The sequence below is a fragment of the Geotrypetes seraphini genome, chromosome 3 (assembly GCF_902459505.1).
Source record: "Geotrypetes seraphini chromosome 3, aGeoSer1.1, whole genome shotgun sequence".
Classification (NCBI taxonomy): domain Eukaryota; kingdom Metazoa; phylum Chordata; class Amphibia; order Gymnophiona; family Dermophiidae; genus Geotrypetes; species Geotrypetes seraphini.
The window spans coordinates 11,504,107-11,523,072 of NC_047086.1; the positions used below are offsets into that span (position 1 = coordinate 11,504,107).

General features: G+C 43.1%; 1 protein-coding gene across 3 annotated transcripts in view; it reads left to right on the top strand.

Moving 5' to 3' along the window:
* PDSS2 (decaprenyl diphosphate synthase subunit 2) overlaps window positions 1-18,966 on the top strand; it is a 349,455-nt gene that overhangs the window by 289,959 nt on the left and 40,530 nt on the right. For all 3 annotated transcript variants that reach the window (XM_033939273.1, XM_033939274.1, XM_033939276.1), the window contains exon 5: window positions 5,925-5,999. In XM_033939273.1, coding sequence (XP_033795164.1) covers window positions 5,925-5,999 — 75 coding nt within the window. The remainder of the gene's footprint in view (window positions 1-5,924; window positions 6,000-18,966) is intronic.

Consider the following 18,966-nt stretch of genomic DNA (forward strand, 5'->3'; position numbering starts at 1 on the left):
GCGACCTATTTCAGCTAATATATATGCACTAAATCTGAAGATGTTGACAATTCTCCAAAAGCTTCATGGAAATGAAAAGTTTTCAACATTGCTTTAAATGCTTTAACATTTGCCTCCAATCTCAATTCTCATGGAAGATGATTCTACAGTTGAGGGGCTATAAAATAAAAAGTTTTAGTTCTAGTTGATTCCCATCTAGCTCTATTTGGTAAAGGGAGAATTAATCTATTGTCATGTATGGATCTCAAAGTTCTTGCAGGTGTATATGGGATTGTCAAATTGTGTGAATAAATGTATTGTATGATCTCATGAGAGTTTTGGCAAAGGCGTCAGTGTACTCTATCTCTGCCTGCTGAATGCTCTGGGTCCACCAAAGGGCTGGTGATTCCACTTCCAACTGCCTTTTAAGAGGCAATTATTGTTTGGCAAATGTCTGGATGACCTTATGGATTCGGTGATGAGACCGTCACCCTAAAATGCTGCCCGATAGTAGATCCAGGCCCTCCAGGGGTTCAGGATGCTCTAATTTTCATGGCTCATGGTATTCCAGACCATATGCAAATGCCACATTACAGAGATTTTCCCAGGGCTCCAGACGATCATATACTGGCTAAAGACATTCCCAGCCATGTTCCCAGCCTTCCACCTCCTATTTTTCACCCTCTGCCAGAAAGGCTCAATGATGCCAGGTTGACAGATGCCACTCTGTGGATAGGGGGCAGGCTCTCAGCATTTCTTCCTGCTTGGATGTGCATTACGTCTGACCAGTGAGTCTAGGACATTATTCGATCAGGTTACAAGCTGGAATTTGCTGGACCTCTGACAGATTGGTTCATGGACTCTCCTTCAGGTCACCTGGACAAAGCACTCATGGTTCAAAGCCACCGTTCAGCGCTTCCTGGATATTCAAGCTATAGAGCTAGTACCGCTCGACCTCTTGGGATCAGGCAGGTACTCCATTTACTTTATCATGCCCAAGAAAAGCTCAGAAGATTGGAGGCCTATTCTGGATCTTCCTCGATTCCAAATGGAGACCGTGTGTTTGGTTATTGCAGCAGTGGCCTCGAGAGAGTTTCTTGCCTCTCTGAATCTCACAGAGGCATACTTGCACATTCCTATTTTTCATTCCACCACAAATTATTGTGGTTTCATGTTCTGGAACAGCATTACTAGTTCTCAGCACTGCCCTTTGGGCTAGCAACAGTGCTCTGGACCTTCACCAAGATGATGGTCATAGTGGCGGCTTACCTGCGGAAGATGGGTCTCCAGGTTCACCCTTACATGGATGACTGATCAGAGCTCCCTTGTTGGCTGAGGGACAACACACGATGGATCAGGTGCTCCAGGTGCTGGAAGACCTGGGCTGGATTGTCAACTTCAGGAAGAGCCATCTGATGCCCACACAATCGCTGGAATACCTGGGAGTCCTTTTCGACACGACAGCGGGCATCTATCTACCAGAAGCCCAAAGGCAGAAGTTGTGTGCCCAGATTTCTTCCCTTTTGGAGAGACCGACTCCTTCAGCATGGGATTATCTTCAGATTCTGGGATCCATGGTTGCATCGCTAGATGTGGCTCCTTGGGCGAGGACGCAAATGCTTCCTCTTCAGCATACTTTGCTCTCTTGCTGGGCTCCACACAAGGATGCCATGTAGACCCATTTACCTTGGACTCTGGAAGCACAAGCAAGCATGAACTAGTGGTTTCTACCAGCGCTACACATTGCCTCCTGGATCGTGGGGATGACAAATGCCAGCCTTCGGGGCTGGGGAGCACATTGCAATCGTTGTCCTGTTCAGGGGTGTTAGACACCCTCTGAGCAAAAGTGGTCAATCAACTGGTTGGAGCTCAGAGTCATTCATATAGCTCTTATGAAATCTCAGAAAATACTGGATGGCCAAGCAGTCAGGATCTTTGTTTAAATTAGACTCATTGAGAACTTGGTATTTGGGTATACTGTAATAAACTTCACACACTGTGCTTCTGCATATAATACTTGAGGACTAGTTTTTGATTTCTGATGTCTTATTTTCTCCTTTGTAAAATGCAAGCACAGAGTTGTAATTTCTGACCTTGGCTCAATTTCATATAGTATAGGGATAAGACACAATGATGTGGATTTTTCTTGCTTGAAAACGCCTACCACAGGATATAAATTTTAAAACTTATTTAATAGGAAAATGGCAATATTATGAACAGCACAATGAAAAGCACAAGGCCAACCTGCTTCTGTATTGGGGAACTGTATTCAAGAAAGCTAGATGTCGATGAAGTGGGGCAGTATTTCAGTCAGATATTGTACAACTGCCAGTGTTTATGACTGCAAAGTTAGAGAAAATGTCAGGAAATTCTTACCTTAAAGCATTATCTAGTTTTAAATTTTTAGGCCTCGGTAGTTTAAATTTCAATTTTAAAAATTCTGAGATTGGGATGCGGAAGCTCTAAGAAATCTCTGTGAAGAAATATCTACCCTGGGCCAGATGGTCGATACTCTAAAGAATATCATAATCAAAATGATCCAACATCCCCAGGTTCTTCGTAGACATATCTTTATTAAATCAGAATATTAAAACTTTTGTCAAATGAGCCCCTCAGAGCAAAAGCAGGCCATGTGCATGTTTTTGTTATTTCAGCTATGCACTGATTCATAGCTTCTATGACCTAAAGAATTAGGGGTTGATGCTCAAGCAATTTAATCTGACCAGTAAAATTGCTTTTAAGAACATAAGAAGTTGCCCCCGCTGAGTCAGACCAGAGGTCCATCTTGCTCAGCGGTCCGCTCCCGCAGCGGCCCTTCAGGCCTAGTGCCTAAACAGTGGTCCCTGATTAATTTTGTAACTTACCTCTAATCCCATCCCTATAATCTACCTCTACTCTTATCTGTACCCCTCAATCCTTTTGTCTTCCAAGTACCTATCCAAAGCTTCTTTGAACCCCTGTAGCGTGCTCCTGTTAATCACATCCTCTGGTAGCACGTTCCATGTATCCACCACCCTCTGTGTGAAAAAGAACTTCCTGGCGTTTGTTCTAAACCTCTCCCCTTTCAATTTCTCTGAGTGCCCCCTTGTACTTATTGATCCCCTTAATTTGAAAAATCTGTCCCTGTCTATTTTTTCTATGTCTTTCATGATCTTGAAGGTTTCTATCATGTCTCCTCTAAGTCTCCGCTTTTCCAGGGAGAAAAGCCCTAGCCTTTTCAGTCTGTCAGTATATGAGAGGACTAACTGCTCATTTCAGCAACACTTAACCGGTTAGTGTTGCTGAAAATGTCTGGTTAATGCAGAACTTAAAACTAAGGGTGGTCCAGGAGTGGATTCAGCAGTTGGCTGGTTAAGTGCCAGTATTCAGCACTTAGCTGACCAAGGTAACCACATAAGTCAGTCCTATCTTTATGTGGTTCGCCTTAGCTGATTAAGTGCTGAATTCCACACTTAACTAACTATGGCTTCACTGGCTTCATAAACCCAGAAATTCGGTGCCAAAACGTGAACATGGCTTGCATTGAATTTCCAGACATAATACCAGCTGGTGGTCAGCAAAATGCTGAGCGCTGTTGGCTGAATATCGACCCCTCACAAGAAAAATTGTGCCATGTCCATACGTACATACATAAAGGTTAAAGCTAATTCAGGCATTGCTTGTTCTTTTTACTGAAATGTATACACCACAACTTAGATGGCCTGTATCTCCCATGGTAATAAAATGGACTTGGCCCACTTTTTTTCTCAGGGGCTCAAATTTGGTGTCATCTGAACAGAATGGGTTTATAGATTATCTACAGTTACCTACCCAGGGGGTTTATATTCAAGTGCCCTGCCAGGCTCTACACATAGCCCCCCTCCCTCCCTCACTCCCCTTCCCTGCCAGGCTCTGCACCCTGTTCCCCCTCTCCCAATGCCTTGCAGGCCTCCACTGGGCCTGCCATAAGTCCTGGTGGTCCAGCAGTGGGCTGGGACAGGAGGGATCCCTCCCACCTCCTGTCCCAGCCAACTCTTAACAACTCTGTCTTCCCATCTCGCCTTTCCAATTAGTAAAAAGTATACCTTTAAAATATCTGGTGGTTCAGCGGTAGGCCAAGACAGCAGGAATCCCTCTCGCGTCCTGTCCCGGCCAATTCTAACAACTCTCACCTCCCTCCCTGATTAGTAAAAAGCATACCTTTAAAATCCCCGGTGGGCCAGCGGTGAACCGAGGCAGGAGTGATCTTCCTATGCTCCTGCCCCTTGCAGAGTCGCTACTTGAATGGCTGCCGCAAGGTTTCATGAGACAGGATTATCTCATGAGCCCTTACTGCCTACAAAAAAGGTGGCGGTAAGTGTTCACATGGTAATATTTTCAGTGAGTGTGTGCCAGTTGCGACCATTGTCTCTGGAAATTTCGAGAAGATAATTAACAAATATACCAGAGTTCTGTGGACTCGGAGCAGTGTGACCTGGTGTCATTTACTTTTCACTTATGTGTGGATTCAGCTGTAGTATATCAACTCTATCAAATGAAAACGTGCTGTCTATAAGTATTGTTGGGACCACCATTCAAACAAACAGAACTGAGACGTGTAAATCATAGAAGATAAAGTGGAGAAAAACAGACCCTCAAGGTGCCCATTGGAACTAAAAACAACTCCACAAAACCAATAATCATTCACTCCAGTTCTTTGATCTTTTTCTTTGGTATCTATGATTTTTCATCAGGGGTCCACAGCAATAAACTTGAAAAAGTGAAAAGAACTATTTGTGGATGCTGCAACTACAGTGGTAATATCAGATCGATTCTTAAGGCACTGTCCCAGAAAACTAAAAATAAAGTTACTTATCTCACTAAGCTCCAAAATAACTGGAACAGGCTGTTCAGACCATCTCTCGACAGGGGTCCACCTGTTTCACTGCTTTGATGCGCTACCTCAGGGGAAATCTGGGAACAAACTGTACCCCAGAGGTGCATCTAGGGAGATTCTTAAGCAGGAAAATACCATTTTATATTGATCTGTTTGATTTGCCTTTATGGTGTCATATCTGGTAATGGTAATGGTGACTTCAGGGAGCCCCTGCTTGCTTGTGAAGTCTTGAATTAGTGATGCTTTCATATGGAAATGTTTTGTGTCAGACTCTTATTCTAAATACTAGTCTTTAAGCCCGTTACATTAACGGGTGCTAGAATAGATGTGTCTGTCTTTCTTTCTCGCTCCTTGGCCGCTGGCTGGCTGTCTGTCTCTCTGGCCCCCTGTCTGTTTGTTATTCTTTCTGTCTGTGTCTCTCACTGGCCCCTTGTCTGTCTGTCTTTCTTTCTGTCTGTCTCTCTGGCCCCCTGTCTATCTCTCTCTGGCCTCCCCGAGCAAACCAAGATTGCCGCCTGCCCCCCCAGCACACTCCCTCCCCCCAAAGCAGCCCCATTTCCCTCTCCTCCTCCACTTCTTTCTGTCTGACTCTCTATCTCTCTTCCTGGCCCCCTGCCTATCTCTTTCTTGCCCTCCGAGAAAACCAAGATTGCCGCCTGACCCCCAGCACACCCCCTCCCCCCAAAGCAGCCCCTTTTCCCTCTACTCCTCCACTTCTTTCTGTCTGACTCTCTATCTCTCTTCCTGGCCCCCTGCCTATCTCTTTCTTGCCCTCCGAGAAAACCAAGATTGCCGCCTGACCCCCAGCACACCCCTCCCCCCAAAGCAGCCCCTTTTCTTTCTCCTCCTCCACTTCCCTGTGCAGCAGTAGCAGCTTGAAGGGCAGCACCTTGAAGGGCACCCTCCTGCCGTTGCTCTCAGCGCCACACGCACTGCAAGCCGACGTACACCGCAAGCCGCAAATGGAACACAGCACGGAAGCACAAACCACGGCAGCAGGGATCACGCCGTTTCAACTGCGCATGCGCAGGTAAGGGTTTTATTATAGAGAATAGTCCATTAAATATTGTTTTTTTCTCATTTTTTTCAGGTTGTAGAACTGGTATCAGGTGCAATAGGTGATGTGGTACAGGGTATATACTATGAAAATTCTAATTTATCACAGGTAAGCATTTTAAAATCATATTATCATCAAAATGTGAAATATTCCTAAGTCCTGCCATCCTAAGAACTGCTAGTGTGAGTCAAGTGTACATAAATTTGGTTTCACGGAGTCTGTGACTGTGTGGTACCAGAGCATTCATGAGGCAGAACCTGCTGAGACCTTATGTACAGCCCAGACCTGCCAAACATAAATACGAAGTTCCTAAAAATCATTCTTTAAAGGACTGGAATGAAGATACAATAAACCTTTGAAGGATACCAGTAGCCCTGTTGGTCCTGGCACACGTACTTTAGACATTTTAAAACCTTTGATAGCAGCTGAATTTACTTTAGATTCATTTCATGATTTTCTCACCCTATTCCTTGTTAATACTTGTTAGGATAAAAACTTGTATTGCTAAATCTTTTACTGTAACGGTGACAATTTTCACCTGTAAACTCTATATTACAGTTCTCGTTCGGTACATAATAAGCTACATATTGTTAAGTATCTTCTTGAAGACACTGATCCTAGGTTGGTCCTTATTTTAGAAACTTGTTTGGAAAGTCATGAAAACTATAGATCCCAAGAATTATGTCCTCCAGGATTTAAGGGTCATTTGTCATCTAGAACAGTATTCTTCAACCGCCGGTCCGCAGAAATTTCTTACTGGCACGTGCTTCGGGTCCTAGACAGTGTTCTTTAGCCACTGGTCCGTGGTGCGATTGATGCGGTGCTATCTTTGGGCCGGCCCCCTCTTCCTCACTGCCGCGGGCAGCAGCTCCTATGCGCATCCTACGCCTGAACCGGAAGCTTTCTCTCTGACGTCGCAACATCAGAGGGAATGGTTCCGGATGAGGCGTGTGATGCGCGAGGAACCACTGCCCATGTCTTTGTGCACTGCATTAGTGAGGAAGAGGGAGCCGGCATGAAGATAACACCGGAGGCGGCATAAAACGTCCAGGCAGGAGCAGGCCAGAAGTTAAGGCACAGCATGGAGGGAGGGAGACAACAAAGGTAGGAGGAATGATTTTAGTTTTGAATTTAGTAATTGATTTACATCTGTTGTCTGTATTTTGCACTGTTCATGAAGAAATGCATTTGTTTCTATTTCTCTGGAGCTGTACTGCATGCAGAGTCTTGAATCTTAGGGTTTCGTTTATATATATATATATTAGTACTTTTAGTTTTTGGTCCCATATTTGCATGGGGTTATCTGTGTTCTGGTAGGAATGAATGTTGAGAAGCATACAGTGTGCTTTGTGTACACTTCTCTCTCCATATTTGCAGTTTCAGCATTCACGGTTTCGATTATTCAAGGTTTTTAGGTTGCTGGCTCCTCCCCCAAATTACATCAGCTTGCATAGAGAAATCACTGATTCCAAGCGTTTACAGAGAAAATCGCTGATTCCCAGCACTTTGTTCACCGTGTTTTGCCTCTCCTTCAGAAACAGGCCAGGTCTCCCACCATGTTATTCGCAGTTTCACCATATTCACGATGGTTTTTAATAGAAAACAACAAATAACATATAAAAAAGTTAATCGCGGTTTTTCAGTATTTGCGGTTCTGTTGGTCCCCTATCACAGTGAATATGGAGGGAGAAGTGTAGTTTAATTTTGTGGTTAACCATTATGTGTAATAAGATTATATTGTGTGTGTATGTATATATGAAAAATGAATGGAAAAAAATTGTGTTACAATTAGTACTATTATGGGGGTTGAGATGGGTGGGGTCTGGCCCACGACTTAGCCCAGTGTTCTTCAACTGCCGGTCCGTGGACCGGACTGGTGCCGGTCCACAAAATAATTATTTTATTTCTGCCAGTCCATAGGTGTCAAAAGGTTGAAGAACACTGATCTAGAACTCTTAAGCGTGGGGATGGTTTGGAAGTAATCTATAGATCATTTTTGACCTACATTTGGTCAAAACAGTCCAAGATGATTGCTTAGACCTGATGGTTCTTAAATTGTCAGACAAATTAAGTAAGAGCCTAGTGGGAATTTTAGTGTTTTATTGTCCTCTTGTGAAATGGTCTATTTAATCTTCCAAATTATTTGATATTATTGCTTATATGTCTATTTAGTTTTTTAGTTCATTGATTATTGGAGATTTGAATTTGCATTTAGAGAATGATTCAGATTCAAATATTTATGCTTTTAAATCATATTTACCAACACTTCAATTTAAGGTACCTTTTTTATGCCCAACACACGAAAAAGGATATATCTTAGATCTGATTGGTTACATGCATTCAGATCCCTGGTCTGATCATTTTAATGTATTTTTAATCATGTGTCATTTCCAGCATGCCTTACTCTCTGATTAGGATAATTGCACTCAAGCGTACTTATAGCTATTCTAGGGTTGTAAAATGAAATGACAAAAATAATGATGCAAAATATGTATTTTAATAAAATTCAAAATATTATTTTTATTTGTTATCAATATTAGATCATAAGAATTATCAATTAATTATCAATTGATTATCATTTGCATCATGAGAATTATTACAGAAGCCAAAAGCTGGCCTTGCTCATAATAAGTTCCAACGTTTTACCAGTTACACATCCATATATATCCTAAATGATGACATTCCTTTGTTACAATCCAACTGCAATCTAATAGGTCCAAATTATTTGTTTCCATATAAGGCTAGCTTCATATAGGCGTGTCCTAAAATTACATTCTTATATCTAAAAAGTTACATTCTCACATTAAGCTTACATATTTTATAAAAAGAAGAAATACATAGACAGATATTGTAATATACTCACAAAACTATTCAGCTTTTAAATCCTTTCCTGTAAAAATCAGTGTGTCCTCTCTATACTGAGAATATCATTTCTGTCTCACTAAGACTGAACAAAGAAAAAGATGGAAAGAGCAGTTACCCCTCCCATCAAGTAGAAAAAAGTTGCTTAAGGTCAGAGGTCAAACACCAGCTGTAACCTTATCAGGATCTCTTCAGGATTTCAGATATATGAAAATCAAAATAAAATATATTCCTAATCTATACTTGTTAACTTATACTTGTTAACTTACCCCTATAGCTACATAAGTAAATTTCTATTGTGTAATTTTACTGACTTACTAAAACTTAATTTGGATCAATACATACCATGATACACATATGGTTTCGATCTGTCTTTCCCACAGCAAACTCAAGTCATGGCAACCTTAGGGCCCCCTGGTATGTGGATACCAGGTCAAAAGTCAACTCCTGTCTGCCTATATTTCCCTGAGGATTGGCCTAGTTCAGACTGGTCACTCTTCAAAACAAAGAAACCCTATAAAACTTAAGCTTTGCCACCTGGGGTAAATTTGGTATGGTGGTTATCAATCACAGAATGCCTTAACCTGCCTTCCTGTACCCTCAAGCACATGAGACATGTGTCAAATCAATATGTTAACTTAGAATCTCTATCTTTAACTTTTGTATTTCTGATTATTATATTTCAGTCTATCCAATTTTCATTTATTCATTTATAGCTACTAATCCACATTCTCACTTGCTCTTGGATTAGGCCCTATCTATCAACAGGTTTTTCTAACTAGTAAATCCTGGTGCAATGTGAGAAAGTGTAATGGCTGAATTTTTTATTATTTCATGTTTGCTCATTTTTATCACCCGTACCTGTCCAGGTACACCAAGCTGGCCTCCTCAGGACTACTTAAGGCATAGGACAAGGTCATCTCTCACTGGGCTCTACACAGGGATGCTTTACAGACCTGTCTTCCCTGGACACTGGAGGCTCAGGTCAGCATAGTGTGGTAGCTTCTCCCATAGACGCTCTGCAAGGGCGTTTACTATGAATTGCTTCCTGGATCGTGGTGATAACAGATGCCAGCTTTCATGGCTGGGGAGCCCACTGCAATCATTATTCCATCCAGGGGTGTTGGATGCCCTCTCAGAGGAAATGGTCATAAGAATAACCTTACTGGGTAAGACCAATGGTCCATCAAGCCCAGTAGCCCCTTCTCACTGTGGCCAATCCAGGTCACTAGTACCTGGCCAAAACCCAAGGTGTAGCAATAGTCCATGTTACCAATGCAGGGCAAGCAGTGGCTTCCCCCTTGTCTTTCTCAATAATAGACTATGGACTTTTCCTCCAGGAACTTGTCCAAACCTTTCTTAAAACCAGCTACGCTATCCGCTCTTACCACAACCTCTGGCAGTGCATTCCAGAGCTTAACTATTCTCTAAGCGAAAAATAATTTCCTCCTATTGGTTTTAAAAGTATTTCCATGTAACTTCGAGTGTCACCTAGTCTTTGTAATCTTTGACAGAGTGAAAAATCGATCCACTTGTACCTGTTCTACTCCACTCAGGATTTTATAGACTTCAATCATATCTCCCCTCAGCCATCTCTTTTCCAAGCTGAAGAGCCCTAACCATTTTAGTCTTTCCTCATATGAGAGGAGTTACATCCCCTTTACCATCGCTCTTCTTTGAACCTTTTCTAGCACCTCTATATCTTTCTTGAGATAAGGAAACCAGAATTGAACGCAATACTCCAAATGAGGTTGCACCATGGAGTGATACAGGAGCATTATAACATTCTTAGTCTTGTTAACCATCCCTTTTTAAAAATAATTCCCAGTATAAGAACATAAGAAGTTGCCTCTGCTGAGTCAGACCAGAGGTCCATCCTGCCCAGCGGTCCGCTCCCGCGGCGGCCCATCAGGCCTAATGCCTGAACAGTGTCCATGACTAATTTTGTAACTGCCTCTAATCCTATCCCTATTACCTACCTCTACTCCTATATGTACCCCTCAATCCCTTTGTCCTCCAGGTACCTGTCCAGACCTTCTTTGAAGCCCTGAATCATCCTGTTTGCTTTTTTGGCCGCCACCACAATTTGGACAGAAAGTTTTATCGTATTGTCTACAGTAATACCCAGATCCTTTTCTTGGACACTAACCCCGAAGGTGAATCCTAGCATCCGGTAACTGTGATTTGGGTTCTTCTTCCCAATGTGCATCGCTTTGCATTTGTCCACATTAAATTTCATCTGCCACTTGGACGCCCAGTCTTCCAATTTCCTAAGGTCCACCTGCAATTTTTACAATCCGCATGCATTTTAACAACTTTGAACAGTTTAGTGTCATCTGCAAATTTAATCACCTCACTCGTCGTTCCAATTTCCATTTATAAATAAGTTAAATAGCACCAGTCCCAGTACATACCCCCTATGGCACTCCACTGTTTACTCTCCTCCATTGAGAAAAATAACCATTTAACCCTACCCTCTGTTTTCTATTCGATAACCAATTCCTAATCCACAACTGAACTTTGCCACCTATCCCATGACACTTCAATTTTCTCAGGAGCCTCTCATGAGGAACTTTATCAAAAGCTATCCTTCCTGCACCTGCCTACTGTCTCAGTCTGTTTATGCTTCTCCAAGGTTTTTCTTGGATGCCTGTCAGCCCTTGGGGGCTGGAAAGTATGCTCTATATGTTACTTTTTTTGCGGAAGTAGTTTCTGAGCTCCTTTGAGGCCTTTGTTGTCTGTTTGCAGTTGATGTTCTAATGTTACTTCTTGAGCAGAACAGTTGTTACTAAACTTGATTGCCGTAGGTGTCTCTACTTCATGTTTTTTAGTGACCCTCGGTGCTTGGGTACTAACTGTAGGTGGAGCTAAAGAGCCCAGTGAAGTACAGCAGAGGCATAAAGAAAAAAATCTAGAGTGGATTCCTTCTACAGATGGTACACGGCCATGGGGACACAACCCATCTATCTATAATGTCACTGGCTTCCTGTTTGTTTCAGAATACAATTTAAATATGTTTGTGTAGTATTCAAACTCTTACATGGTATATCTACATTCTTATTACCTTTATCTCTGAATGCTCGACGATCACTTGAGTCAAGAGACAGTCAAAAATTTAAATTTTTCTTTCTGTCTTTTAAGGGAATAAGATCAATTGGTAAGATCTGTCGATCCTATACAGTCAAACCTTGGTTTGAGAGCATAATTCATTCCAGAAGCATGCTTGTAATCCAAAGCACTCTTATATCAAAGCGAATTTCCCCATAGGAAATAATGGAAACTCAGACGATTCGTTCCACAACCCAAAATCTTTAATACAAAATACAGCGGAACCTTGGTGCAGCAAACTTTAAGATCTTCAATCAAGTTTGCTTGAAAAGCTGTTTGCGACGGGGCTCCGTGGATGACGTCACCCACATGTAGAAAATATGCTACCTGCTTGTCCTGGGATAAAAGCGAGTTTCCCCATAGAAAGTAAGGGAAACTCGCATGATTCGTTCCACATCGCAAAAAGAACCCCCCCCCCCCCCCAACACCCGAAGCCACTGGCGCGCTTCTACCCCACCCCACCACATCCCAAAAAGACCCCCACACCACTAGCATGCTTGCACCCCACCCCTAAGAAACGGCATCATCCCCCCACAAACCTGCATCGCTTCCCCGCCCACCCAAACCCTTGCCACGATAGAGCACCGGCACCAACCCGTAGGACGTGCCGGTGCCCAAAGAGCCTGCCACTTGCCGCCGATTCTGCTGGGCCTTGAGGATCTGCACATGCTCAAGGCCTTCTGGCTCCCGCTTTCTCCAAGATTCTAATGAGATTCTCGGAGAGAGCAGGAGCCAGAAGGCCTTGAGCATGCATTCACTTCTGAATCATTCGAAAATTGTCACCCTTTCAAACTCCTTTTTAAGGTTTGGAAACAGAAGATAGTCAGATGGAGCCAGATCTGGTGAGTAGGGTGGATGGTCTATGCACTGAAACCCCAACTGTGTCAGAACATCCATTCTTTTGCCAGCCCTGTGAGCAGATGCATTGTCTTGCAAAAAGATAATTCCTCTCCGCAGCTTCCCTCTCCTTTTTTCTTTCAATGCCTTTGTCCTTGGAGAAACCTGAGTGTCGCCATTGCATGAACTGTTGTGTCTCAGGATAACTATGTTTCATCAACAGTAAATAGTTGTCCCAAAAAGTTGGCACCAGCTTGCTGAAAATGCCGCAAAATCAACATAATTTCTCGTCAGCATTCAAACATTTGGATGCCCACTTGGCTGACATCTTGTGCATACCCAGCTGCTCGTGGATTATACACTGAATATATGTAGTGTCTCAGCAATTGTTTTAGCTGATATTCGTCAATCTGCCAAAATCAGGTCATTGACATGGTCAACAGTTTCAGGAGTTAACATCATTTGAGGCCTCCTAGACCTTGCTGCATCTTCGGTCTCAAAATCTCTACGGTGAAAGTTTGTTCACCACTTCTTCACTGTGGAGTATGATGGACATTTGTCACTTGGTGTTTACATCATACATTCATGGATTTCCTTTGGAGTTTTCTTCTGCAGGAATTGGAACTTCATGACAGTTCAGAGTTCATAAGAACATAAGCAGTGCCTCTGCCGGGTCAGATCACAGGTCCATCCCGCCCAGCAGTCCGCCCCCACGGCGGCCCAACAGGTCATGACCTGCCTGAATCACCAGAAGGGGCCCCCTTGCCCCCTAGGTATCTCATCGAAGTCCTATCTTCCCATCAAAGTCCTAACCCTCCGGCCATTCACCTACAAGACCTGGTGAGCTGTCTATACTTATGCAACACCCCAGCACCTCCCTCAGTACCCCACGATCCCCTTTTCCCTCAGGAATCCGTCCAATCCCTGTTTGAATCCCTGTACTGTACTCTGCCGGATCACTTCCTCCGGGAGCGCATTCCATGTGTCCACGACCCTTTGGGTGAAGAAAAACTTCCTTGCACTTGAAAATTCCACACTTTTCGTTGATATGGTTCAATGATCTGAAACAATGTCAAAACATAGCATAACAGTTGTGCAAATTGGCAGTTTGCAAAATAAAACAACACTCTCTTCAGCTACAGTGGCAAAATAACGCTCAGTTAAGGAAGTTGGTTGAGCTGAGAACTTTTCAGCACCCCCTTGTAGATCAGGCTAGATATTCCAGAAAAATAAGCTGCCCCCCCAAATGATACAATGAATTTCTGTGGGAAAGGAAGTTCTAGCTTCTGCAGCATATAAACTTTGATAAAGTAAAACGTAGCAGTTGGGAAATAACTGCCACACACCCTCCAATACAGTACTTGTTTCTCCCTGTAAGTATGAAAAGTAAGTTTCATGGAGGCTCTGCCAAATGGCATCAAATAGGAACAAACATCATTTTGTTCACATTGGTTTGTTGTGTACAATCTTAGAGAGCCTTATTCTCTCTAGCAAATCGGGTATTTAAAGTGCTTATGTGCAGACAATGTGGAGTCTGATTAGAGTGTAATAGAGGCTTTGCATTCTGTGCATCTCCTAGGTGGTCACCTAGTTTGTTCCCAGGGTAGGTAGCCCTGTAAATAAAAGAATATTTCTTGGTTTTAGGCAAGGGCCAGGACTGGCACACACCAGGAGGCTGATTAAGCAGTTCTTTCAGACCTTTATCCAATCCATTCACTCAATAACAGACTATTTACTAAAGTGAATTTTTAGTTCAATAGGAACATCAGTCTTGAACCAGTGGGTTTATGCATCTTCACCTATAGGGTGCTGTGCATAGGACGTGATGTCAGAGGGAGAGTCGCGAGGAACACTGAAGTTGTGGGAAGGGGGCATGGGAGGGGCACCTCTCAACCTTGCTACGCCACTGGCTGCCTATGGTAGCTCCCTGCATTGGTCCCTCTAGCCCTTCTTCGCCTAGCTTGTCCCCTCCCCCCTCCATTCCTCTTCCTTTTTGTCTACAGATTAAGCCCAATATACATACTTCACCTTCCTACACAGCAAACTTTGCTTGCAGAACCTTTAAATGCGCTTTACAACTTGCTTCATCTGCTAAGAGGTGTGATAGACAAGAGGACCAGAGAAGTTCATGAAATGAAAATGAGGATAAAGGGCTAGATTCACTTACCTGCTTTGTGTGCCCGATCTGTGCAGGCCCGACCAATCCACAAAACAAAAAAATTAAAATGAGGGCGATCGGAGGAACACCCCCCTCTGACCGCATGGATCACTAGTGTGTAATCCCAACGCATGCGTAAACCATCTGTAGATGGTCTGCACGTGCGTCTAAGAGCTGCAACTTTTTTTAAAAAGAAACTTTTACTAGCCCAGCGAGCCAGTGGTTTTAACCTGTTTTAAACCCACAGGTTAAAACCACGGGCTCACAGTGCATGGTAGAGCAGGAGAGTCAGGGCGGCAGGAGAGATTTGGGGCAGGCAGGAGACAGCAGGAGATCGGGGCAGAGAGCAGATTGGGGCAGGCAGGAGATCAGGGCTGAGAGGGGGCAGAGAGCAGATCGGGGCAGGCAGAAGATCAGGGTTGAGACGGTACAGAGAGCAGGGCGGCCGAAGGCAGGGCAGTTGGAAAGCACCTCAGCGACTGGTCCTCAGCAGTTGCTTATTTTGGATCGGCCAGCCCAGTCAGTGTTGCTTTTTTATTTTAGTGAATCACTTCCTGTCTGCATTTGAATGCTGTTCCCCCTCTTTTGCATGCACGGATTGGAGGATAATCAGGACACAGGTTATTGAATTAGGTCGGAGGGAAATTGGGTCACAAAGGGCTCGCAAACCAATCGGTACACGATCAGTTTGCTTAGTGAATCTAGCTCTAAATCTTACAGGCTATTTTATAACAATTCTGTGTCTACTGAAGAGTTTTATAAAAATCCATCGAGTTCTATGTCATCTGTTACCTCCTTTGCTCCATGCTTTGAAATGTCACCCCCAGTGTGCTTGCCATGTTAACACAACAGAAAGAAGAAAATTATGCTTGAAATGAATAAAACAGATTGTTTTGATTGAAAGAGTTATTAAATTGATGACTAATTTAAACTCTCTGAAGACTTTGAAATCACAGGCAGCAGAGAAATAGGTCTATTATTATTGAAATGCAATTAGGTTAACCCTTCAAATTGGAGAAAAGAGGCCTGCTTGCTGCTTTCATTTCATCTCTGTAGAGAAGTGAGATGAGATAGGAGGTGGGGAATGGATTTTGAAGAGAAATACTAATGGTTTATATGCAGCTTCACCGGCTTACTTTGGGATATTTTCTCTACATTTATATATTTTATCAGAGGATTGATGTCTCCTGGAGGATTTTATAAAATGTCTTCTGTTGAGCTCTGTCTGAGGAGTTTTTAATTGGATTGACTTTATTTATTATTTTATTAGGTTTGATACATCACCACTGGTGAAATATCATTGAAGCAGTTCAGAGAGTTAGAAATGTAGTATACAGTGTAAAAGTGTGCAAACATTTTAATAAAATATACCTCAAATTACGCCCTCTGGTTTTGCCATTTTCCAAAGAAAGGAAAATGACAAACCAGAAGGCATAATTTGAGGTTGAGGGGTGGGAGACTCAAGAACAATGAGAGGAAATTCTTCTTTACGGAGAGGGTGGTGGATGCCTAGAATGCGCTCCCGAGGGAGGTGGTGGAGAGGAAAAAGGTGACGGAGTTCACAAAAGTGTGGGATGAACACAGAGGATCTAGAATCGGAAAAGAATAGTAAATAATGAAGAACTAAGGCCAGTCCTGGGCAGACTTGCACGGTCTGTGTCTGTATATGGCCATTTGGTGGAGGATGGGCTGGGGAGGGCTTCAATGGCTGGGAGGGTGTAGACGGACTGAAGTGAGCTTTGACAGAGACTTCAGGAGTTGGAACCTAAGCACAGTACCAGGCAGAGCTTTGGATTCTTGCCCAGAAATAGTTAAGAAGAAGAAGAAGAAGAAAAAAAAAAACCCAACAAATTTTTAGATTGAATCAGGTTGGGCAGACTAGATGGACCATTTGGGTCTTTATCTGCCATCATCTACCTATGTTACTATGTTACCTTGTCTATGAAATGTACATAAAAATAAAATAGACTTCTCATTCTGTGGCCTATGGGAGGTGGTCATTTTGTCTTCCATATAAAGGGGTGGCCCATAAAGAGATTTTGCATCCCAGGGCCCCCACAGAATATTTACTTAATCCTGGTCCTCTCCCTACTTCGCTTGGTGAATGCACACACTTCTCCAAGGAAGTGGAGGAGAAGACTGTCCCTTCAAGATCCTGGCATAGATAACATAAGAATAGCCATACTGGGTCAAACCGATGGACCGTCTAGGCCAGTATCCTGTTTCCATAGTAGCCAATCCAAAAGTACCTGGCAAAAACCCAAATATAGCCCGATCTTGTTATTCCCGAAAATATTTGCGAACCACAAAATTGTGAATAACAAAACGTTGAGTCTTTGTGAAAATAGAAGTTGGGTTTCAACAGTACACGTTGTGCCTCAAAACCACAGAAAGAGAATAGGGTTAGGCTCCTGCATGGGGCAGCACTTGAAGTACCTGTAATTCACTTTCCAGTCGCTTGGGGACCATATCTGAAAGCAAAAACAGCAAGGTGGAAGTTAAAGTAAAAATGATGGGGAAAGTGCCGGTCCATGAATATGTGTCTTATACATCTTACTGAGAGATATTCAGTCGAATCCGGAGATAGAGGGAATGGCTATAGAGACTGAAACCTTTACACTTTTGCAGACGACATTTTAGTTCATATTCTCAACCTCGAACAATCTTTACCAGCCTTGTTGGAAACTTTTGCTGAATTTGGAGATTTCTCAGGCTTTAAGATTAATCTTGAGAAGTCAGAATATCTGGAGACCTTGCTGGACTGGCGCCCCCGTGAACCTTATTCTTGACCTTTGTGTACAGCACAGGACTCGTTCAAATATCTGGACATACAATTGGGCATACAGCCCTATGACCTTAATATTACTCCTTTATCGGTATTTACTAGACTTAGACTTCAACAGTGGTCGGCACTTCCACTGACTGTTATGAGTCGAATTAGTTTGTATGCAAACTCTTCCTGCTAGATTGCGTTTCTCTCTTTTGCTGGGTAATTGGAAACAAGGAAGGTTAGGGGTTCCAGATATTAAGCTTTACAATATGGCCTGTCTTGTGCGTCACCTTGGGGATTGGTATAATTCCACAGAACATTTTTCGCCATTGGCGATGGAACGAACGTGGTGTTCCCCTTATCACTTATTGTATGTTCTCCATGCAAAGCCTAGGGCACTTCCTAGCTAAATTAGCTCCTCAGTGTTGATTCAAACTGTAAAAAGAATGTGGAAAGATCTGGCTAAATGAGGTCATTATGATTCTTTATATAGCTGTCTTTTGCCGATACAGGGCAATGGAGATTTTCAGCCAGGGATGGAGAACTCGATGATTCATAATTGGGGCTTGATGGGCATAGAGTTGCTTAAACATGTTCTCACTGGGGATGGTAAGTTGTGCCCTCTGGGCTCCCTCGGGGGCCCAGGAATGACTTGGTCAGAGATATTCGCTTATCAGCAATTAAAGCATTACTTTCGGTCTTTGCCGCCGTCATCGCTGGTGGCGGATGTAGTCACACACTTAGATGATTTATTAACCCCTTTGGAGGGAGGATAACTTATCCATAAAGGGGATGCATAAAAAATTAGTGCTGCAATTACCATTAAAATATTTTGCTGAGATCTTGCATAAGTGGGCTACTGATCTGGGTACTGAGTTGACCCTCTTTGGCTTTTTGTGACTTTTGCGGCGTATTCCGAAGTGGGTGACATCAGCGGATCTACGGGAGTGTCAGTTTCGTATACTTTGTAGGACCTATATCACGCAACATCAATTGTTTCTGATGGGATGTATTTCTTCAGATCTTTATGGCCGATGTAAGAGAGCATCTAATTATTTTATGCATGTTTTATGGAGATTACTATCTTTGGACCACAGTATTGGCTTATTTGGGGGCTACTTTATGGGGATACCAGGAAGTACTTCTTCACAGAAAGAGTGGTAGACCATTGGAACAAACTCCCAGAGCAAGTGATCGTGGCCAGCAGCATACAAGATTTTAAGAAAAAATGGGATGCCTACGTCGGATCTTTACGAGGGCAGTGTAGAGGTGATGCCACCTGTGAGCGACCCCTTAGGGGGTAGTTTGGGGAGGGTTAATGGAGTGGGCAGACTTGATGG